We start from the raw sequence: 24,162 nt of genomic DNA, 5'->3' as shown, positions 1-24,162 counted from the left end.
ACATCCAATTCTATGCTTAGTTAGAATGTTTTCATTCTTGCTACCATCCTATATAACTATATTAAAATAGAAATTTTATTTTTTAAAAAAAGATCTTCTCATTCATACCCAAAACAGACTCACATAAAGAAAAAGATGGTGAAAATATGATCCTATGGTGTCCACGAGGTGGCACAGTAGATAAAGCATTGGACTCTGAAGCAGGAGGTCCTGAATTCAATCCCCGGCATCACATGTACCAGAGTGATGTCTGGTTCTTTCTCTCTCTCCTCCTCCTATCTTTCTCATTAATAAATAAAATATTAAAAAAGAAAGAAAGGAAGAAAGAAAAAAGAGGAAATATGATTCTATGAACTGAAGAAATCCCATTTGTCAAGTAAACATGGTCACTGATTCCTCACACTCAGACAACATCAGGAGATGATGCATCATCATCTTTGAAAGCAAGCTGAGGGAATCAGGCAGTAGCGCAGTGGGTTAAGCGCACGTGGCGCAAAGTGTAAGGACCGGCGTAAGGATCCTGGTTCAGGATCCCAGTTCGAGCCCCCAGCTCCCCACCTGCAGGGGAGTCGCTTCACAGGCGGTGAAGCAGGTCTGCAGGTGTCTCTTTCTCTCCCCCTCTCTGTCTTCCCCATCTCTCTCCATTTCTCTCTGTCCTATCCAACAACGATGACAAAGGCAACAAAAAGGAATAAAATAAAAATATATATAAAAAAAAGAAAGAAAGCTGAGTAGAAATGAAGTGTTTGCAGCTCAGAGATAAGGAAGAAGGGTGGAAGCAGACACAGAGGGCATGCATGTTACCTGGGTAGGCGTTGGCTCAGCTGCCTGGATCTGAAAGTTCTGGGAGGGCTTCTGGGGAACCGTAGGGAGGGTGGCAGATGCCGCCTGCACCACCCGCAGGGCCTGCTGGGGGATCTGTACCACCTGCTGCTGCTCAGCTTTGGGGGGCACCACCTGGACTTGCTGGACCACAGCTGGCTGGCCCCCGCCAGGGCTCTGAACAATGAGCAGGTTGTTTCCTGCCTGGATGATGTTGTCTGCAGTGGTTTCAATCAGTACTGTCTCCACCTGCTCGGCCATAGCCACGGCAGGCTGGGAGGCAGGAAGACTCTTCTTCCTGGCTTTCTTATTAGTCTTAGACAGAGGGGTGAGAGGGCTCTCTGTGAGAAGCTGAGTGGTGGCCCCAGTGTCGCTGGTGTTCATGAGGTTGTTGACAGGCAGAGTGAGTGTCACATTGCCACCCCCACTTGTCAGCTTTACCACACTGGCCCCACTCTGCACAGGGGTGGTGGTGGTACTCAACTTCTGGGCGGGAGCTGGCTTGATAGGCACAGGCTTGTGACCTGATGTTGAGGGGCTGATGATGGCTTGGTTGGTGTTAGGGATGATCTGAATCTGGTTGGTAAGATTGGGCTGTACTTGGATGGTCTGCGAATTGCTTGCCTGAATCTGAGGGACAGCCTGGTACTGGAAGTTGGCATTTGACCGGGTCCCTTTGTTGAGCACGGTGGGATTCTGTATAGCAAACACCAGCTGCCCTCCAGGATAGGAAGTGCTCAGTTGTGACCCCTGAATCTGAAGTATATTTCCTTTGGAAGACAAGATTCCAAAGCTGTTCTTGCCAGGACTGAGAGGGAGAGGGGCTGGCTTGATGGGTACGAGTTTCCGTGGTGTGGGCTGAGGAGGAGCAGGAGGAGTCACAGCAGCTTCAACAGCTGGAGGGCCAATTTTGCTACATGTTGCAGCAAGCAAAGCTAAGGGAGATGGTTGGGAGTCCTGCAAAACACCAAGAAGAGAAAAATAGTGAGATCTGAATGCCTGCTGATCTAGTTGCCTCCCTGCCCTTTACAGTCCTCTTTCTGGTAGGTTCTTCCCCACCTCTGTGGCAGGTAGGATGCCAGTATCCTCTCCTTACAGTGGCTCCTCTCTCCTCCTCCCTGCTGGTTTCTCCTCTAAGGAAGAGAGAAAGCATGGGAAAGGTAATGGCGCCCCGTAACAGTGTGAACTAAACACTAAAGGCATAAGCTGATCATGTCTTATCTCCAAAGGAACACGGAATCATCCTCAGGTGGGGGTTCCAGTAGACGCCATCAGGATAAAGGGCTCTCTGATTTGCCCAACTGAGGAAGAGAGACAGGGAGTAAGAGAAAGGGAGTCTTTGGGATATGGGAAGATAAGTTTTATTTTCCTTCTATGATCAGTGGAGTGTCGTGGAAGAGGCCTTAAGTTCAGACCTGCTTTTCCTCCTGATCCAGTGGTGACAAGTTAAGTAAGAAAAAGTGCATAATGGGGGACGGGTGGTGGCACACCTGGTTGAGTGCATGTTATAATGTGCAAGGACCTGGGTTCAAGCCCCCAGTCCCCACCTGCAGGAGGAAAGCTTCGCAAGTGGTGAAGCAGGGCTGCAGGTGTCTCTGTTTCTCTCCCTCTCTATCTTCCTTTCCTCTCCTTTTCTGGCTGTCTCTATCAAATAAATAAAGATAATAAAAAATTAAAAAAGAAAAAGTACATAATGTGGTCCGGAGGTGGCACAGTGGATAAAGCACTGGATTTTTTTATTATTATTTTTATCTTTATTATTGGATAGAGACAGCCAGAAATTGAGAGTGAAGGGGTGGGGGAGGTAGGGAGGGAGAGAGGCAGAGAGATGTCTGCAACATTGCTTCACCACTCGAAAAGCTTTCCCCCTGCAGATGGGGACGGGGGGGGGGGGTTTGAACCTGGGTCCTTGTGCCCTGTAACATGTACTCAAGCAGGTGTGCCACCAGCCAGTCCCTAAAGCATTGGACTCTCAACCATGAGGTCCGGAGTTCAATCCTCGGCAGCACATGTACCAGAGTGCTGTCTGGTTCTGGTGTTCTCTTTCTCTTTCTCTCTCCCTCTCCCTCTCGTCTTTCTCATGAATAAATTCTTAAAAAAGAAAAAAATGAAAGAAAAAGGACATAACCTAGGATATTTATAGAGTCACTATAAGAAGCTTTCAGGTGTGTGTGTGTGTGTGTGTGTGTGTGTGTGTAGAGAAGAGAGGGCGCTATCCCCCATAACACTGAAGCCCCCTCCAATCTGGTAGGGACCAGACTTGACTCTGTAGTTGTGGCTTAATGTCCACTTCAGTGAATCCTTCCAGGTTGATGTAGCCCCAACCTCTTAAGCCCACTGCCCACTCACCTGGGTGGTGGAGGCAGCAGGCTGCAAGTAGTCACTGGGACTAACAGCGGCAGTGGCAGCCATGCTGGTCTGTGAATCTGTTAGGAAAAACAAGACAGAGTAAGGCATAAAATGCCTTAAAGGAGCCCAACCCACTTGCCTCAGATTCTCTTTTTTGTCTCTACTTACTGCTGCTTTTCCAAGAGAGGCTAATAATCTCTCCTCACATGTCCCTACTCAAGCTCAGCAACCCTTGTCTTCTCAATCTCTGCCTTCATCAAGCCTAGGACAGCACAAAGATACTGAGAGTATACCAAGACCAGTTTTAGTAACTAAGCTGTGGTAAGGGAGCCCTCTCTGTTAAATACTGCTGACTTTCCTAGGCTAAATTAGAACCCCTGTATGATGGGCAGAAGAGTCTCCTCCAGCTACTCCTTTACTCTAATACAAGTTTCCTGTTCACTCCTTTGTAGTCAGATGCCAAATCAGCTTGACAGAAGCACTGTTGGAACAGGAGGATGCACTAGCTCCATCTCGGTACTCCATTTCAGCAAAGGCTCAACATTCACTGCAAAGGCACAGTGTTTCAGGTATATAACTCTGTAGCTTTTGGGTAATCACTTTAAATAAATTTATAGAGGACAGTAGGTATGGCTCAAGAGAAGTTAGCAAGATTAGGAAATCTAGTAACTGAATAGAGTGAAAACATAAGTAGTCCAGCAGGGATAGACAGCATAATGGTTATGCAAAGAGATTCTCATGCCTGAGTATCCAAAGTCCTAGATTCAATCCCCCCACACCATCATAAGCCAGAGCTGAGCAGTGCTTTCGTTAAAAAAAAAAAAAAAAAAAAAAAGGGAGCTGTGCGGTAGCTCAGCAGGTTAAGCACACATGGCATAAAGCACAAGGACCAGCATAAGGATCCCGGTCCAAGCCCTTGGCTCCCCACCTGCGGGGGGGTGGGGGGGGTCACTTCACAAGTGGTTAGCAGGTCTGCAGGTATCTTTCTCTCCCGTCTTCCCTTCCTCTCTCGATTTTTCTCTGTCTTATCCAACAAGAACAGCAATAACAATAAGGGCAACAAAATGGGGAAAATGGCCTCCAGGAACAGTGGATTTGTAGTGCAAGACTGAGCCCCAGAGATAATCCTGTGGCAAGAAATAATAAAAATAAGTCTACAATGACTGAATAAGTGTGTGTGAATACAGCAGAAAAAGCTCTTAAAAATGCCAAAAAATGTCAAGTTGTACCTCTTGGTAGGAGAATTTTCCTTGACTTAAAGAATTATTTCTGTTCTTGTTCTGGATTTTCTCATTTCCCTCACAGTGAATATACTCTTGCAGTTAAAAAAATATACAAAAGGAAGTCGGGCGGTAGCACAGCAGGTTAAACGCATGTGGCACAAAGCACAAGGACTGGCCTAAGGATCCCAGTTGCAGCCCCCCCCCCCCCCCCCCGCCCCGGCTCCCCACCTGCTGGGGAGTTGCTTCACAGGTGATGAAGCAGGTCTGCAGGTGCAGGTGTCTGTCTTTCTCTCCCCCTGTCTTCCCCTCCTTTTTCCATTTCTTTCTGTCCTGTCCAACGACATCAGTAATAACCACAATAATAACCACAACAATAAAACAACAACAAGGGCAACAAAAGGGAATGAATAAATAAATAAATATTAATAAAAATATTTTTAAATATAAAAAAGGAAGAAAGGAAGAAAGAAGGAAAGAAATCAAATAAGCAAGAAGAATGTTAAGGGAATAATATAGCGAAACTCTACTTTAAGTCTGATCTAAGAGAAATACAAAAGTGGTCTGGGAGATTGCTTAGTGGATAAAGCACTGAACTCTCAAGCATGAGAAATACAAAACAAATAGAACAAATAAAGTGTGCACTCTATGAGGTGAGCTATCTCCCAGCTCCTAAGAAATGTACAATGGAAATCATGAGGATGGAGAGAAAGACTCTATACTCTCTTAAAATTCATAAATCACTAAGGAAGAGGACACTGGGAAGAATTTGACTTGTACCCTACAGCTCTGCAAAGCAGATTTTAAAGAGTACAGACATAATGGCCGGGCGGTGATGCACCTGACTGAGCACACGTTATAATGCACAAGGACCCGAGTTCAAGCTCCTAGTGCTCACCTGCAGGGGAGGAGGCTTCACAAGTGGTAAAGCAGTGCTGCTGGCTGGCGTCTCTCTGTATCTTTCCCTCTCTGTCTCCCCTTTCCTTTCAATTTCTGGCTGTCTCTATCGAATAAGTAAAGATAACTTAAAACATTTTCTAAAGAGAGTATAGCAATAAAGTCTATGGTCATACCACCCTGAACATACCTGATCTTATCAGAGAGAAGATTATTACTTTAGAAACTCAAAAAGGTAGAATGGTTCGGTACTAAGCCATACAGGGCATCTGGTAAGCAGAGGGAAAAGCAAAGCCAAGTGAATCATTCACTTTTGACTGGCCTCTGGCTTCTTTCTTTGGGAAATCAATTCTTAAATGGGAAAAGGCAATGAAAAGGTGAAGGGGGCAAGTGAAGCCTGAGACAGTGATGGTAGGAAGACACTCCAGTGCCTTGAAAGGCCCCAAGGCCACATAAGCTCTACTTCAGAATTGAGACTATACGCGCAATTGAAAACTGGGTGAGTTAGAGGGTGACTCTGCGAAGAGCTGAATAGTTATATCCTAAAATATTACAGACAGTGATTCTTGCAAAGTCCTAGACCAACGACATATAACTACTGAGACAAAGTGATATATAACTATCACTACTGAGATAAGGAAACTGTTCACAAGGAGTAGGGCTACAAAAAAAGTCATGCTGAGCAATTCTGTTTTAAGGTGTTTTAGATGACTAGGTCAGGAAAATGGTATACTCTGCAAATTTTAACAAGGCAGCTAACTAAAAATTCCATAATACTCTTATGAACCAGGAAGCAAACAAAACAAAACACACACACACACAGGCAGGATGATGGTCCTGAGTTAAGCTGAACATGCCTCCAGGTAAGTAGTTAAATCCACTTACTGAGGACTTTGCAGTGAGTAGAAACTTAAAGAGGTTTCTAACTAGGTATAAGGACCAGGGTCCAGGGTCTTCAGACTTCCAAAAAGAGTCGCATGGTTTTTATACCCAGAACGTTTCCTGTGTTTTCACTGCAGCAGTTATCTCTTGAAAACAGGCACGTACTACTACATCACTGGGTGACTACTGCTTAACCAAAATCTCAATATTTTAGGGCCTATGTGTGTGCTTTAACTATATTGGTGCCAAGCAGCACCATTCTAATTGTATGGTCTAACTAATACAGCTTAATTCAGCACATCTAATTCATGGTACATGGCCATGTAAGGAGTGATGCCGTCCTCTGATGTGTGGGAGGACTGCATGGTTCTGTACTAGACGCTGCAGGGTGGGCTTGCAGAATGCAAGGAGCCCAGGGTGTGAAGCCTGTGCTGTGCCATGCAGGCAGGTAGGCACTGTCCTTCCAGAATGGTGAAGATGATTTGACTCTTACTGGCTTTTTGGTAGCTATGTAATTAATTTTATAAGAACTAGACTAATGAGTTAACACACAGACAAGTGTGAACATAATTAGGTTTGCACTGTTATAATGAAAACAATTTGTTGACTCAAAAACACTTTTCCTCTAGAGCAGTGATGCTCAAACTATACAGACCATGCACCATAAATATGAAAACAATTCCCATCATTACCTAGTGCCTGCACACCCACACACCCACTGCCATTCTGTGTTCATGCAAGTTTCCTGAAACAAAATAAGCACTTACTGTACATGGTAGATGCTGACATTTTCTACCCAATTTCATTTCTTACAATACTGGTTGTGACTCACTAAATTGCTTTTGTGCCCTAGAGGCTAGAAAACATGACATTAGAGTAGTCTATACACCGTCTGAGTTTGCAAACTAAACGTGTTAAACGTGTGGAGGCTACAAAACCAAGGACTACAAACACACTCACGTCTGAAGCTCAAAGACATCTTTAGAAGAACTGGTATGTCAGGTACTTTAGAGCAAGGGGCTTCAGTCCTAAGTGTGAATTTTGATTGTAACAGTCATCAGGGGGTGGCTAGGCTTATCTCATGCAGTTTTACTACACATCTGTAAAACAGAGGTCCTGTGGTCCTCATGTGATCCTGGGAGGTGATAATTCATAAGATGGGTAGAGGCAGATAGCATAACAGTTATGCAAAGAGACTCTCATGCCTGAGGCTCGGAAGTCTCAGGTTCAATCCCCTACACCATCATAAACAAGAGTTGAGCAGTGCTCTGGTTTAAAAAAAAAAAAACTTATAAGATAAGCAGCTAGTACTGAGTAGGTAATCAAATAGTTACCTATTTTGAGGCTGAGTAAATCCTGGGCTGGGAAAAAACAAACCCATGCATGTAAGAGAGGAAGACAGGGGTGAATAGTGTTTCTCATTAAAAAAAAAAAAAAAAAAGTACCAGTGGTTTTGACTCAAAGCTTAATGAGAGGCAACAGATCATAGATAGGTTGCAAAACAGTTACTGCAATCTTGGATTGCATTTCTTGCTTTTTACTTTTGCCTCCAGGGTTATTGCTAGGGCTCTCTGTGCCTGTACTATGAATCCCCTACTCTGGAGGCCATTTTTGTTGCCCTTATTATTGCTTTCGTTGTTGTTGGATAGGACAGAGAAACAAGAGAGGGGGAAGACAGAAGGAGAAAGATAGACACCTGCAAAAATGGAATTGGTTGCTTCTTGGAAAAAATGCTCCTCCTTCTCTGGACTCATTTAGCCAGAGGCACGATGTTTATTATCTCTGTAGGAGATGGAATGTCTAGATGAGATGATAAATTGGACTAAATGACCTTTAAGGTTTTTCTAGTTCTCAGACCATGTTGCTGATAAAAAACACAAGATGAGTTAGTTGCTGGCAGAGTTAGGGAGGGAATGCAGGGAACTTTCCCTGGAGGCTCCCTGGGCTCAGGTTCTCTGCTAAAATTGGTAAATGACTCTCCCTTTAAGACATCATGTGTTATGAAACAGGACATGAGAACAGGGCCAAGAGCAAACAAAATGAAAGCTGGACTACTGCTTCTTAATCATCTCTCTTTCCCAGTTCCCTCCACAGCCATTATTACCTTGGACTCAAAACTTTGTTGGGTGACCCAGCTGGGCTCTCTAAGTGATTCTTCATAAAGGAAGTTGAAGTTAGAGAAGGGAAAGCAAACAAAGAAGTTAAAGTAGAACCTATTGAAGCAAGCTGCAAGAGCGCTGCAGCTCAACTTTGCACCATTTTAGTTTGGTTTCGTTTTCCTCCTCATCTGGCTCTCAAACCAGTGTCTGTGAAGTATCTCTCCTTGGAGTGTCACTCAGTGTTGTGGCCCCTGGGCTACAAACCTGGGCAACCAAAACAGAGACTGATTTTCCTAACACTGCAGAATTATATCCTGGGATTAACCATGAAAGGGAAAAGAGGAGCACTTCCACTTGGTGTTTGGAAATGAAAAGTGCCTCAGAAGTAGCGTAGATACCTAACTGTAAGACTATGATCAAAGGTACTTTAGAACCTTATTAATTTGGAACCTTGTATTTAAAACATGTAATTTGGACATAATTTGTGCTTAATTTTCTTCATACTATACAAGAGGGACTCTTAGGCATAGTTATGTAATTGTTTTATACCACTTCCACCATTTTAATCATACTATTTGCTTTTAACAGCAATTTACATCCAGTCACTGAAACCTACATTTAACACTGGTAAGTGGGGTTACTGGGTAGTCTTGATAGAAAAGATTGCATTTCTCTCAGAGTTCTATTACTCAGACCTTTTATTAATTTGGGTTGGCTAACATTTTCCCAACAGTCTACTAGCAGCTGGTGAAGTGGTGGTTTTTATAGTGACACAATCAACAGTAACTTGTATGCTTGAACAAAAACTTCTAAGAATATACAATAGGGTGGGGGTAGATAGCATAATGGTTATGCAACGAGACTCTCTTGCTCGAGGCTCCAAACTCCCCGGTTCAATCTCCCACACCACCATAAGCCAAATCTGAGCAGTGTTCTGGTAAAAAAAGAAAGAAAGGAAAAAAAGAAAAGAATATACAACAGACTTCCAGATAGTTGGGGGTAGGCTTCAGTGCTTCATGGGACCACACCTGATTTCCTTCACCCCATCTTTGAAGTTAGTGTAATTACAAGATCAAGAAAAAAACGTCCTGTTGTCCAGGAGGTGGCACAGTGGATAAAGCACTGGAATTTCAACCGTGAGGTCCCAAGTTCAATCCCTGGCAGCACATGTACCAGTGATATCTAGTTCTTTCCCTCTCTCTCATGAATAAAAAATAAATTCTTAAAAAAAGTTACGAGTCTTCTTGGCTCTTGATGTACATGCCATCTGTCTCTACCCTACCCCAACTGTAGCTTTCTCTTCCTCTCTCCTTGACCAAACCTAGTGGAAAAGCTGCCAGCACTTTTGCACTGGCATTAGAAGTTCTGTCCCCCTCACCCTGGCTCCCCACCTGTAGGAGGTCACAAGTGGTGACACAGGTCTGCAGGTGTCTATCTTTCTATCTTTTCTTTTGTCTATCTTTCTCTCCTGTCTTCCCCTCCTCTCTCCATTTCTCTCTGTCCTATCCAACAACAACAACAGCTATGACAACAATAGCAACTACAACAAGCACAACAATAAGGGCAACAAAATGGGAAAAAAATAGCAGCCTCCAGGAGCAGTGGATTCATAGTGCAGTGATAACCTGGAGGCAAAAAAAAAAAAAAGTTCTGTCCCAGTTCTGCTAACACTGCTCTCGCCCAGGTCTAAAAGAACCTCCTTGTTGCTAGATTGCGAGTCTCCTCAGCAGTTTGTGAGCCGACAGCTATTCCCCTCTCAAAATCACCATGGGTTTTGTGTCAGATCACCTTTCCCCCAGACAACTGTTTTCCCTTTTGCTAGCTTTAAATACTTTAAATTCCTCACACCTGTTTTTCTCACCCAATAACCAGTCCATGAGCCCACTCACATGGCTTCAGGTACCTCCCACAGACAGAAGACCCCCAGGTGCATCTGTAGCCCAGGTCTGTTCTCAGGGACCAACCAATAAGGCCTTCCACTTGGGCTGACCACAGAGCTTCCTATACTGAACTGCCATCCTCCCCCAACTTTCTCATCCCCAGGCACCACAGAACTTCTTCCAGATATCTGCAGTGCCTTCATCTGGTCTGTTGCCCTTCCCTTGCTTACAGCAATCTCTTCTCTTTATTCTAAGTTTACACTTAGTCACACTTCAGGTCTCAGCCTAGTCTGTAACCAGCAAATTTTATTGGCAGTCACTATGACTAGTAAGCATCATTTCCTCACAGTGGCCTTCCTGAGTTGAGATTAACTCCTCTGGCTACTCACCACCTACTAACTAGTCATAAGTCGAATGGTTCTTTCCCTTACTCAAGGGGGACCTCCCCAGGGTGGGTCAGTCTATGTTCACTACTGAAGCCCAGTCAGTACACACAGCATATAAGTTTTCAGTGCCTGAGGGCTAAAGGAATCATGAATCTCTTGGTTACTCTAGCCTCTCCTGGTGTTTCTTTTTTTAATATTTCATTTATTAATGAGAAAGGAGGAGAGAAAGAACCAGGCATCACTCTATACATGTGCTGCCGGGGATTGAACTCAGGACCTCATGCTTGAGAGTCCAATGCTTTATCCACTGTGCCACCTCCCAGAACACGTCTCCTGGTGTTTCTAAACACAAAGAAATCTGACCATCCTCTTTACCTATCAATCCTCAAGACTCTACCTACTAAATATAAACCTCTCTGTAGTCTACTCACAGCTTTCTATTCCCATTGTCATACTCTTCCATTGTGATTCAGTACCTTCGGTTCAGCCTAAAGTTTCAGAAGGCTTCACAGTGCTCAAGAGGAAGATAGCTCAGCTGGTGGAGCACAGGCTGGACTGCCTGCGTGCTCTTCTCGCTTCTCTTTCTCTCATGTGAAATTGCACCTTGCTCTCATATGGTTTTAGTAGGGAAAAACAAATCTCTGGGGGGGGGGGGAAGGCTTCACAGTTTGAAGATCAGATAAAGAGATTTTAAAAATGCAAATCCCAGGGCTAGGGTGACACTACAGCACATTGAAACATACAACTTGCATGCCTGAGGGCCCAGGTTCAATCCCCAATATCAACATATAGCAGAACTGAGCAGTCAGTGCTCTGATATCTCTTTTCTCTTCTCTCTCTCATAAAAATAAATGCAGTCTCCCTGCCCACCCAATCTAAGGCAACTGATCCCTACAACTGCTCTACAATACCCCATCAGGGCACTTTCCCCCAACACAGGACTGGGGGTACATCTCTGTCCCAGGGGTCTTTTGGTATGCTGAGGAGGACAATGTAACATGAAGAAGCAAGCCTCCAAGACTACAATTATAATCCTAACCCTCAGACTAGGGATGGCTGTACTAGTATTTTATTTGAGAAAACTATTCTTAAGACCCAACTAATAAGAGAAGTGGCCCAAAGAAACACCACAATAGGCTTTAGGGTGCTCTCTTCCCTGTGGGAGAGAGCTTGGCTAGAGCTTCACAGCTGGTGGGGGAGGGGGGAAGGGGGTCGCTTATGGGTTCTTGCCATCCTGGCTATGGCTTTCTTGGCCAACTGCTATGGTATTTCCCCTGGAGTAATGTCACTGTGCAAACAGTCACTATGCTGGTTATTTTGGTCAGCTGAGCTGGGCCTGAAGCCAACAAACCAGTTTCTAAAGTCCAGTCTTTCCCAGTTGCCTAGCAAGGAAAAATTTAGCACTGTAAGTGAAAAGCAATTCATGAGTCTTAAGTTTTAGAGAATAAAGTTGGGCCTCAAAACGAATTAACAAATAGACTTGAGTCACAGAGGAAGTGGCAGCACAATGTTGTGAAAGACTACAAATTGCACTGAACTTTTTTTTTTTTTTTTTACCAGAGCACTACTCAGCTCTGGTTTATGGTAGATTGAACCTGGGACTTTGAGGCCTCAGGCATGAAAGTCTTTATTGCATTATGCTATCTACCCCCCACCCCTGCACTGAACATTTCTGAGAAGCAAAACCATTTTCAAAATCATTCAAGATAGCTCAATAATACTAAAACCAACTTCACTGGTTTTTTTTTTTCGTCACCAGGATTATCACTGGTGTCTGTATGATTCCACTACTCCCAGAGGCCACTTTTTACCCTAGCCACCCCCCCCCTTTTTTTTTCTTTCTTTTTCTGATAGAGAAAAGACGAACAGAGAGGAAGAGAGGTAGGGGATAGAGGAGAGACACCTGTAGCACTGCTCCACTGCTCATGGAGACCTGGGACTTTTGAGCCAGGGTCCTTGCACACAATAGCACACACACTCTACTGAGTGTGCTGCCACCACCTGGCCTCTAATAGTTAATTCTTAGGCCTGGTGGTCTAGGAGGTGGCACCATGGATAAAGCATTAGACTCTCAAGCATAAGGTCCTGAGTTGAATCCTCTTCTCTTAAATAGTCTTCAAAAAAGTTTTTTTTAGAAAAAAAAATTCTTAAACATCATCTGTGTGGATCAGGCAATGGACCTCTATTCCTCTTTAAACAGTTTCTTTGCTTGGTTTCCAAGATACACTGGCCAGACGTGTGTTTGTGTGTGTAAACAGTTTCTTCACTTGGTTTCCAAAACACACTGGCCAGGCGTGTGTGTGTGTGTGTGTGTGTGTGTGTGTGTGTGTGCGCACTTGCGTTTTATTATTTGTTTACTAGTGAGAGACACATAAAACCAAAGCATACAAACTACTGTATTTACTATTGAACGTAAAACATTAATTCCCCAATAAAGAAATTTAAAAAAATAAAATAAAATAAAACCAAAGCATAACTCTGACACATGCAATGCCAGGGACTGAACTCAGGATCTCACATTTAAGAATACTAACACTTTATCTGCTGAGCCACCTCCCTTCCCAGGCCACTCTAACTACGTTTTTTTTTTTTTTTTTTTTTGCCTCCAGGGTTATTGCTGGGGCTCTACCAATCTACTGCTCCTGGAGGCTATTTTTTCCCTTTTGTTGCCCTTGTTGTTATTGCTGTCATTGGATAGGACAGAGAGAAATTGAAAGACAGGAAGACAGGAGGAGAGAAAGATAGACACCTGCAGCAGACCTGCTTCACCGTCTGTGAAGTCACTCCCCTGTAAGTGGGGAGCCAGGGGCTTGAACCAGGATCCTTGTACTTTGCACCATGTGCACTTAACCCGCTGCGCTACCGCCCAGTCCCCTCTAATCTAAGAACCCTTTCCCCTCAAATCTAAAATGGCTGAGCTGCCCCAGGGCTCAATTTCAGGACCTACTGTTCCTGTTTGCACCTATTTCAGGGTGTTTCATCTAATCATTCTTGCGGTTTATAAATCAGTAAAACATAGACTCTATGTGACTCCTAAATTTGTATCTCCTGACTAGTATATCAAACTCCCTACAGATATCTCCACTTGGATGTATTTATAGGCATCTCAAATCTTACTAGCCCCCAACAGAGCACTTATTATCTCCCTAGTTCTGTGCTTTCCTCAAACTTTTCATTGCATGAAGTGGAACTCCACCCTTGCACCTCTGTCCTAAATTTTGGGAGTCATCTTTCACCTTTTTTTTTTTCCATATGACTACATATGAAAGGAACACTTCAGGTTCTATCTTCAAAATATACTCAGAATCAGCTGGCTTTCACCACCATCTTGTTACCCACCACTCAGGTTCAGGTTCCCAGTATCCCCTGCCTAAGTAACTGTGAAAGCCTGCTAGTTGGTTTCCTGATCTCTTCTCAACATGCATCCAGAGTAAGACCCGTCAAGCTAAAATGAAATTGTCACTCCTCTGCTCAGAGTCTCACCTTCCACTCAAAGTACTAAAGTCCTCTCACCATGACACACAGAAAGCCCTACATGACCAGGCTCCCATGACTTCTCTGACCTACTTCTTCCCTATCACTCACCCTCCTTCAGCTACTGTGACCTCCCTGCTCTCTCTGAACATGCCGAGTGTGGCCCCTCCTCAAGGCCCGTGTACTTGCTATTCTCTGCTTGAGTTCTAGCTCTCCACTCACAACCTCCCTCAAGGTTTAACCCAAAACGTTATCTTCTCATTGAGAACCACCCTTTTATAAACTGCACCCCATTCACATTCTTCCTGTCCTTTGTTTTTTTTCTCCTTAACATGTCTCACTAATGTTTACTACTTATTTGTAGTCTTCACTAAGAAGTAAGGTCTTCTATCTGCCTTACCTATGATGTATCCACCCCTAGAACTTAGGTGCTTGTTAGATACTTGTTGAATAAATGAAAAAATAACTCACAGAGGTAATAAAGTAGGAAACAGTTTAAGACAGTTATATTAAGTTTAATAACCAAAGGGGAAAGCCTGGAGATTTGTATATCCTAGTATTAGGCTGGAATCCACTCACCAGGTCAGCTCAGCCAATCTGGTCCCAGACAGAACACACCTATCACCACACACCAGGCTCTAGACTTCGGTGCTGCCTTCAACTCACAGGTAGTGCGGGAAAGTTCTTTTCTGAGTGATTTAAGATGAGGGTATCTGCTCTATCAATACTCTTCTCTGTGTCTAAACTCCTTTTCCAAAACACAACTTTTTTTTTTCTAGTTTGCATCCTGACTGGGTCATACCATACCACACCGTATTGAAAGGGATTTTGGCTGCCAGGCAGGAGATGGCACACTAGAAGCACAGAACTCTCAAGCATGAAGTTCTGAGTTCCATCCCTGGTGTCACATGTGCCTGAGTGATGTGATGGTTCTCTCTCTTTGATAAATAAATCTTACTGATATGAGATACAGTGTCACATTATAGAACAAGAGAGAAAAGCCAAACACCAGCTCAAGTTGAAAGCCTCAGGCATACAAGTCCTGGCTCTATCAGATGAACTAGTTCCCAAGTCTAAATAACACCTTATAAAAAATAATAATAAGTAGTGGTCCGGGAGGTGGCACAGTGGATAAAGCACGGGACTCTCAAGCATGAGGTTCTGAGTTCAATCCCCCGGCAGCACTTGTACCAGAGTGATGTCTGGCTCTCTCTCTCTCTCTCTATGTTTCTCATTAACAAATAATTAAAATCTTTAAAAATAATAATAATAATAAATAGGGCAGAGGTAGATAGCATAATGGTTATGCAAACAGACTTTCATGCCTGAGGCTTTGAAGTCCCAGGTTCAAACCCCTACACCACCATAAACCAGAGCTGATCAGTGCTCTGGTAAAAATAAAATAAAATAAATAAATAATAAATAAATAGGGGAGTCAGCAGTAGCACAGAAGGTTAAGCACACATGGCGCAAAGTGCAAGGACCAGCATGAGGATCCTGGTTCGAGGCCCTGCCCCTCCACTTGCAGGGAGGTCCCTTCATAAGGGGTTAAATAGGTCTGCAGGCGTCTTATCTTTCCCCATCTCTCTCAATTTCTGTTCCATCCAACAACAAAGACATCAATAACAATAATAATAACCACAACAATGATTAAAAAAAACAAGGGCAACAAAAGGGAAAAAAATAGCCTCCAGGAGCAGTGGCTTCCTGGTGCAGGCACCGAGTCCCAGCAATAACCCTGGAAGCAAAAAAATAAAAATAAAATAAGTAAATAAATCTTTTAAAAAGAAGAGTGATCTCCCACACCACCATAAGCCAAAGCTGAATAGTGCTCTGGTTAAAAAGAAAGAAAAGTGAGGGGGCTGGTAGCGCAGCAGGTTAAGTGCATATGGCGCAAAGTGCAAGGACCAGCATAAGGATCCCGATTCGGGATCCCGGTTCGAGACCCCGGCTCCCCACCTGCAGGGTGGGGGTTGCTTCACAAGTAGATCTGCAGGTGTCTATTTTTCTCTCCTCCTCTCTGTTTTCCCTTCCTCTCTCAATTTCTCTCGGTCCTATCCAACAACAATAACAGCTATAAAGATAACCATAACAAGGGCAATAAAAATGGGAAAAGTGGCCTTCAGGAGTAGTGGATTCCGTAGTGCAGGCACCAAGCCCCAACAATAACCCTGGAGGCAAAAAATAAATAAATAAAATAAAATAAAATAAGAAAAGTGAGTGGGGACAGAGGGAAGGAGGGAGTAGTGAGAACTTCTCTCACAGAACCACTCCCTGAAAATGGTGCAAAGAACATTAAGCCTGGGGCTGGGTGGTGGCAAACCTGGTTGAGTGCATGTATTATGGTGCACAAAGACTAGAGTTCAAGCCCCTGGTCCCCACCTGCAGGAGGAAAGTTTCACAAGTGGTGAAGCATGGCTACAGGTGTCTCTGTCTCTTTCCCTCTCTACTCCCACTCCCCTCTCAATTTTTCTGTCTCTATCCTGTAATAAATAAGTAAATGAGAAATAGGGGGCTGGGCAGTAGCGCAGTGGGTTAAGCAAACATGGAGCAAAGCGCAAGGATCGGTCTTAGGATCCCAGGTTGAGCCCCTGGCTCCCCACCTGCAGGGGAATCACTTCACAAGTAGTGAAGCAGGTTTGCAGGTGTCTGTCTTTCTCCATCCTATCCAGCAACAACAATAATAACAACAACGATAAAAACAACAAGGGCAACAAAAAGGGAAAAAAAAATAGCCTCTGAGAGCAATGGATTTGTAGTGGAGGCACCGAGCCCCAGCAATAACCCTGGAAGTGGAAGCAAAAAAAAAAAAAAAAAAAGAATTCAGGGAATAGAAGTTTGTTAAAAATATATATATACTGGGCCTCAGAAAATCTGTCCTGGAGAACAAAAAAGGAAACCACACACAATAATTTTTCCTCCTAAAGAGTATTATAAGCAAATACACACTTTCTCTGCTTTGACACATTTATTGAATAGCTTCTGAAATGAGTGGTGACTTCATTTCCCCTGAGAAAGTGCTGGTTTACTACATACTTTTTTGAAGGCTGGGAAGATTTTTTTAAATCTGTTTTTATCTGAGACTTCCAATTAGACACTGACTGAAGACAGAAATATTCCACTTTCTATCACAGGCCCTGCCTGCAGTCTCTTATTCCCTATTCACATTTTCTGAGAGACTGCTTTGTGATTTCATCAAGTCCCAGAGGAGAGGGTAACAAACACTTATAAGAATAACTCTAGATAGAGGACATCTGGAAACATGCAGAGCAGTGCCTGCTGGTTCCTAAGCCATTTTCACTCAGTGGCTGAGATAAAAACAAGCCTCCAAGACATCAGAACAATTAGCATCAGATTGTCACCTAAACCAAACATCTGCATTACATTATGCTAGGGCTTCTGGCAAGGTACGGCATGCAATCTTGAGGTAGAAACAAACTATAGCTAAGGGAATGAAATATTCAAAAGAAGGATTCAAGTAGCTTAGTTTGCAGGAATGCTCTTTCTGTGACAGCACTGCTGGGAGCTACATGCTGAAGTGGACTGAGAAGACTTTTTCTTGCGGGCCTGGCAGTAATGCACCAGGTTAAACCGCATGTAGTGCAAAGTGCAAGGACCGCCTCAAGGATCCTGGTTCAGACGCCTGGCTCCCCACCTGCAGAGGGATCCCTTTACCAGCAGTGAAGCAGGACTGCAGATGTTGATCTTTCTCTCCCTCTTTCTGTCCTATCCAATAACAACAACAAAAATGGAAAAAATGGCCTCCAGGAGCAGTGGATTTGTAGTGCAGGCATCAAGCCCCAGCAATAACCCTGGAGGCAAAAAAAAAACCCTTTGTTCTTTTTTCTTTTTTTCTTTCCCAGAGCACTGCTCAGCTCTGGTTTATGGGGTTTATGGTGGTAGAGGAGGGATTGAACCTGGCATTTAGGGGCAGAGGTAGATAGCATAATGGTTATGCAAACAGACTCTCAGCCTAAGGCTCCATAGTCCCAGGTTCAATCCCTTGTACCACCATAAACCAGAGCTGAGCAGTGCACTGGTAAACAATACACACAAAAAAAGAACTATGAGAACTATGGTAATCTTGATGCCAGTGGCAGCCTTAGAGCATCCAGAAAGAGCTCTTCCTTGGCATGTACTAGAAGCGGTGGCTTCCCCAAGCTGCTAGTATTGATTCTGAGCATAGCTTAGGCTCTTGTTTTAGTAACTCGTGAGACAGTAGAGAAAGCAGTTTTCCATTTCCGAATCCTGTCAACTGAGACAAATCTCCCAGTACCACCTGGAAACACCTCCTTGAGGGCAACCTCTAATCCCTCTCCTACTTAGGCTGACAATGCCCTTGAATTAATAATGGCCCTAGTAGGTTAACACCTCCATTAATCTTTCCACCCAGCTCCAAAAGAAAAGTGAGACCTCCCCCACCCCTAAAGTCTCCCAAAAGAATGCTGCTGGGGGGGGTGTGTGTCCCTGATAATCAAGAGAGGGATTTTCCACTATATTTCAGAAATATAAAGATCAAAGTGCTGGCTCTATGAAGGCAGAAATAAAAAGAAGCTTGTTTTCTTTCTCTTACAGGAGCAGGCCTAAAAGTCACATAGGTATCCAAAACAAAAGCAAAGCAAAAACAAACAAGCAAAAATACCAATAAATGCATTCCAAGTGATGTCCATTTCTCAATCCAGCTTGTACTGGCTTGGTCCAGCATGTAGGCCAATGTTTCTGTTTTAGGACTTGCTGGGAAGAAGTTCACAAATCCAGTAAGCCTTACAAAGGCTCTAAATGCATCAATCACCCAATAAACTTGCAGAAAGTACCAAAGCATCTCCAAATAGATTTTACTCCAAATCTTCAGGACACTAAGTTTCAGATTGGCCTGTGTTAGTTCTTTAAACTCAGAAGTGTTTCTACCACTTTATCTGTAAGCATTCTAATACTCTACACACCCTTTAAACCCCCCTTCATTCTGTGGTCACTGCTCATCCATTCCAAAAATAATTTCTAAACTTTTTAATCATTGGAAGCATAGCTTCCAATTTGCCTATACACAGAGAATAGAAAAGATGAAATCTTAGAAGAAAAACACGCTACATTTCCATCAGCAAAATGGGCAAGGTCTAGAAGCTTGCTGAACCCATGCCAATACTAGGTCATATTAATTGGCTGTGACAAGCTCAGTATATCTTCATAAAGGTCCTGACTTAAATCAACTTTGGGAACTATATATACCTATGCCCAAGGACTGTTCTGGTGACAAGGGATCATGTAACTTCTCCAGAAGGAGCTATTACTCACTAGAAGAACTAAGAAGTTCAAGATCAAGATGACATAATAAAGTACCTAACTACTGTTATGCCATGTGCCCGACTCTTACAGCTTCCTTTCTCCTCTCACCAGCCTCCAGAGACTAAAACTTGAATATAATCTGAATGAAAAAAAGCTGACCAGTCTAAGTGCTATCAACAGTGATGCCAAACTCTTTATTCTGGAGCTAGTTCTTCCTACCAGCAGTCTGATGAAAATAAAATAATGGGGGGGAGGGGGTTTTTACTGTGTGGAAGCACACCTGGTTGAGCGCATGTTACAATGTACAAGGACCCAGGTTCAAGCCCCCAGTTCCCACCTGCAGGAGGAAAGCTTTGCAAGTGGTGAAGAAGTAGCTGCAGGTATCTCTCCCTCTCTATTTCCCCTACCCTCTCAATTTCTGGCTGTCTCTATCCAATAAATAAATAAAGATAATTACAAAAAAATTTAATCCAATAATGGGTCTTCTTGACAAAAAAATTTGTGCCTTTAGCAGTCCTGCCCAAGGGGGCAAGGCGTCCTTAAATATATACCATCAACTTCTTTTCCTTGTTGCTGCTTTTACATAAAAAATTAAACCTTTGTACCACCCTGTGAAAGAAATAGAATTTGAAAAACTACTAATTGCTCCAACTAATGAGAATCCATTTCCAACAGGTACTAATGCCTGTTAGAAACACTGACATCAGCCCAATTGATAGGACGTCGGATCTGCTCCCTTCATTGCACACAAGAATGTAAAACAAAGCACTACCATTATATTCGTTTCAAACAAGTTTCTCTGTGTTCTGCATCAAAATTAGTGCTATAGGGTAGAATCTACCATCATTCCCCACACAGTCTTGTGAGCTAACCAACACCCTAAATCTTCTAGTCCTGAAAGAGCTCACCATCCAAAATACCAACTCAGCACCTAGCCCTCGACTGTGGTCCTTTTGGATCCAGCACACACATTTAAGACAGTGCATATCAGTGTACACTGAAGCAGTCATCAGTATAGAGGGGGACCTATGCCAATTCATTACTTAAAGTAAATCTTTTTTTTTTTTTTTTTTTTTACTTAATCTATGGGCTCCTTCCTCTCTGCTTCTAGGAAACAAGAACTGACCAAGTAGTAACCTCAAGGAGAAACAAACTTCACAAGTATGTGCACTGAGAAAAAAGTCAGTCTCCCTGGATGTAGTTAAGTAAGAATAATTAAACTGGGAGGCCGGGCTGTAGCGCAGCGGGTTAAGCACACATGGCACGAAGGAGAAGGACCAGCATTAAGGATCCCAGTTTGAGGGCCCGGCTCCCCACCTGCAGGGCAGTCGCTTCACAAGCGGTAGGTCTGCAGGTGTCTTTCTCTCCCTGACTCTGTCTTCCCCTCCTCTCTCCATTTTCTCTGTCCTAACAACAGTAACAACAAGGGCAACAATAACAAGGGCAACCAAATGGGAAAAATGGCCTCCAGGAGCAGTGGATTCATAGTGCTGGCACTGAGCTCCAGCAGTAACCCTAGAGGCAAAATAATAATAAAAATAATAACATGACAGTATATTGGAATCAAAACCAAGGAATGTAGTGAGGACTAGTTCCTCAGTTGCCCAGAGGAAAAGGCAACAATTCCTTTTGAAATGAAATTACAAATGCCACAGGAAAGAAAGCTAAGAAGCAAGGATAGGAGGCTGTGAATCAAGTCAGCAATAGGGATAGAGATGAGGGGGAGGGAGAAAGTAGGTATCCACTGTTTTGTTTCCTCTGTCATGCCTTAGGATTATCTGCACCTAGCCTTTGGGATTCCAGTCCATCCCAAAGGACGTCCGTTGGGTTAACAGGCCAGGAGGTCTGCTCAAAGATCTAGCCCATCATTCAGTCAAGAATTTGCTAGCATTTCGCAGAAGGCTGGAGGATTCAGTGGAAATATTTAAAGGTTATTTCCTCTCTCCCTCTCTGCAGTGGAAGGCAAGAAGTCATGTGCCTAGGAAGTGCCCTCGTGCCGACATCATCTGGATGAAGGCGCCCGAAGCGCCCACATGGTTGGCGCCAACTGACTTCAAGCATCCCCCGGCCCCTCTGCTGGGCCGCAGTGGACCTCTAGAGTTAGAGGGCAGCAGGGTCCCCCAAGTGCAAGGGCGAGCACGAGGGGCGTCCGCCGCCACCTCAGAACAGACCCGGGCGAAGCCCCTCGGCCCGGTAGCAATGAGCTGGGTCCGCTACCTGCCCGAAGGGGCTGCCAGGCCCACCCCGGGCACCCGCGTCTTCCCCGGCCCCCGGAAGCGCCGCCCTCCCGCCCAGAGGGCTCCGAGGGGGCGGGGAGTCGAACGCCCCCTTCCGGGTGCCTCCACCCGGCTGGCCAGCCCCGCTCCTCCTCCGGGCGGGAATGCTCCCTCCCCCGCCCCTCCCGGAGCCGGGCCCCGACGCCAGGCCCGGCCCCAGGGGGCGACCCCCGTTCCCGACTCCCCCTCTCTGCGGCCTCTGCCCATCTTCCCGACCCTTGAGGGCTGGAAAGACCCAGCCGGCAGCGGCCGGGACCCACCGCTCATTACGACATCTTCCTCCCGGGCCTCCGCCGCCTCCGCCGCCACCGAGAGCCTGACACCGCCCGCCTAGTACCCGCCAATCCCGGAGCCCGCCACCGCCCGAGCGACGGCAGTGTTCACCAATAACACTTCGGCGCACTGAGGACCGACAGCACCCGTAACCAACCAAGCAGAGTCATCTAGAGCGACGTTGATTTGGCCAATAGGCCTATGAAATGTCACTGATGGACAGAGGAAGGCGCCAACCGGAAACCTACAGAAGAATGAAGGACATGCTTGCCAACCAACCGACGGGAAACAAAGTCCCGCCCGCTGCATGGTTGATGGACAGCAACAGGAAGCTAAATGGGGTGGGCCCTAACTGAAGATTAGTTTTGTATTGGTCGTGGGTGACCTTCCACCCACCTCTAACCCAAAGGATGAGTGATAGATCTTTCCCAGATCCAATCAGAAGTCTTGAGGGTGAGGCCCAGAAATGCCCTATAAATAGCATAAGCTTTGCTTATCCAACTAGTGTCGCCTTGTCCTGGCAGGTTTCTCCTGCTCTTGGACTTTCAGCATTCCTGGTGAGTTGGGAAAACCACCAATCTTTTTATCTAGTCCTTCTTTCCTCCACCGTTTGGGAGCGTGAGGTGAGCTTCCAGGCGACGTGTGCCGCAGGAAATAGGGACTGCTTCAGGACACTGCTGAGAATTGGGGGTTTGTTTACACTCAGTTCCAGTCCCTGTTAGTCCTCAACTAATTTTTTTTTTTTTTTTTTTTACCAGAGCACTGCTCGCTCTGGCTCATGGAAGTGTGGGGGATTGAACCTGAGACTTGAGAGCCTCAGGCATGAAAGTTTCTTTGCATAACCATTAAGCTATACCCCCATCCAACTAATTATCTTTAAGTGGTGGTCCCAAAACATGGGCATCAGAATCAACTGAAACTCCCTTAAAAGTAGATTCCTGGGGGTCGGGCGGTGGCGCAGTGGGTTAAGCGCATGTGGCGCAAAGCGCAGGGACCGGCGTAAGGATCCCGGTTCGAGCCCCCGGCTCCCCACCTGCAGGGGAGTCGCTTCACGGGCGGTGAAGCAGGTCTGCAGGTGTCTATCTTTCTCTCCCCTTCTCTGTCTTCCCCTCCTCTCCATTTCTCTCTGTCCTATCCAACAACGAATTGCATCAACAAGGGCAATAATAATAACCACAACGAAGCTACAACAAGGGCAACAAAAGGGGGAAAAAAAAATGGCCTCCAGGAGCGGTGGATTCATGGTGCAGGCACCGAGCCCAGCAATAACTCTGGAGGAGGAAAAAAAAAAAAAAGTAGATTCCTGGACCCAGGGGATATACCATAATGGTTATGCAAAGAGACTTCTCATGCCTGAGGCTCTAAAAGGTTCAGACCCCCCCCTCCACTGACCCCACCACCCAACCACCCCCACCCCGTACCACCATAAACAGGAGCTGAGCGGTGCTCTGGTAATAAAATAAGTAGATTCCTAGGGCCAGTACACTTCAGTAAACCTGTTCTATGTCTGAAATATGTTTTCGAATTGGCGTCTCCGGCAGACAGAATTTGTCTTTGTCCTGCTTACCTCTTTGAAGAGGAGAGGGAAAACATTTGGCAGGCTCTCCCCAAGTAGATGTAGCTTGCCCAGGTCTTTCTGTGGACATGTAACGGGAGAGCTGTCTGACGTTAGTGAGTAGAAATCCACTCTGGCATCAGACCTGCGTGAGTTCAAACTATCCATACTGTGTAACACCATCACCCCCTCAAATCAAACGAAAGCATCTCACAGAAAGACAGGGTGCTGAACCTTCCTGTGCCTTATGTCCTTGTCAGTAAAATAAGTCTAGTCACACCTGCACCTTAGAGGTTTGACGGCTTTTAAAACTAAGCCATAACCCACAGAAACACATTTGCATCCTGCCCCAGTACAGAAGCTCCTTGATTTATGAGGAGGATTACAACTCTGGTAAACCTGTAAGTTGAAAGTGCATTTAATATACCTAACCTGCTCAACGTAGCATTAGTCTAGCCTGTCTTAAACATGTTCAGAACCCTTACATGAGCCTACATATTGGATAACTATCTTGAGTTTCATCTCAACAGTGGTCTCACCAGAACCTGGAGTTGCAAATGGTCTGTGAAAAGGCAAGCTTCCCAAAGCCACTGGCAACGCAACACCCTGCCAGAGTATCAGTTGTTGACCCTAGTGGCAGGTGACTGAGTGATTTTTTTGAGTGATTGTGACTCAATGCTGCTGTTGCTGCTGCTGCTGCTGCTGCTAGAATGAGAGTACTCAGTCTAGCCTGGGGAAAAGATCAACATTTGAAATACAGTTTTTC

The 24,162-nt window shown here is 44.8% G+C and overlaps 1 protein-coding gene across 4 annotated transcripts in view; it reads right to left on the bottom strand.

Moving 5' to 3' along the window:
• SP2 (Sp2 transcription factor) overlaps positions 1-21,934 on the bottom strand; it is a 41,431-nt gene extending 19,497 nt beyond the window's left edge. The window contains exons 1-5 of one of the 4 annotated variants that reach the window (XM_060203632.1): positions 21,829-21,905; positions 5,290-5,394; positions 3,340-3,433; positions 3,172-3,248; positions 805-1,779 (exon numbers count right to left, since the gene is read on the bottom strand). In XM_060203632.1, coding sequence (XP_060059615.1) covers positions 805-1,779; positions 3,172-3,234 — 1,038 coding nt within the window. In that variant the 5' untranslated portion in view covers positions 3,235-3,248; positions 3,340-3,433; positions 5,290-5,394; positions 21,829-21,905. Of the gene's footprint in view, positions 1-804; positions 1,780-3,171; positions 3,249-3,339; positions 3,434-5,289; positions 5,395-21,828 lie in introns of all 4 variants that reach the window. The other 3 variants (XM_060203631.1, XM_060203633.1, XM_007530004.3) reach the window with 3 other exon arrangements.
• Positions 21,935-24,162: the final 2,228 nt, after the last annotated feature.

The sequence above is a fragment of the Erinaceus europaeus genome, chromosome 12 (assembly GCF_950295315.1).
Source record: "Erinaceus europaeus chromosome 12, mEriEur2.1, whole genome shotgun sequence".
Classification (NCBI taxonomy): Eukaryota; Metazoa; Chordata; class Mammalia; order Eulipotyphla; family Erinaceidae; genus Erinaceus; species Erinaceus europaeus.
Note: the sequence above shows the minus strand (reverse complement) of the source record. Positions and strands in the feature narration are given on the sequence as shown.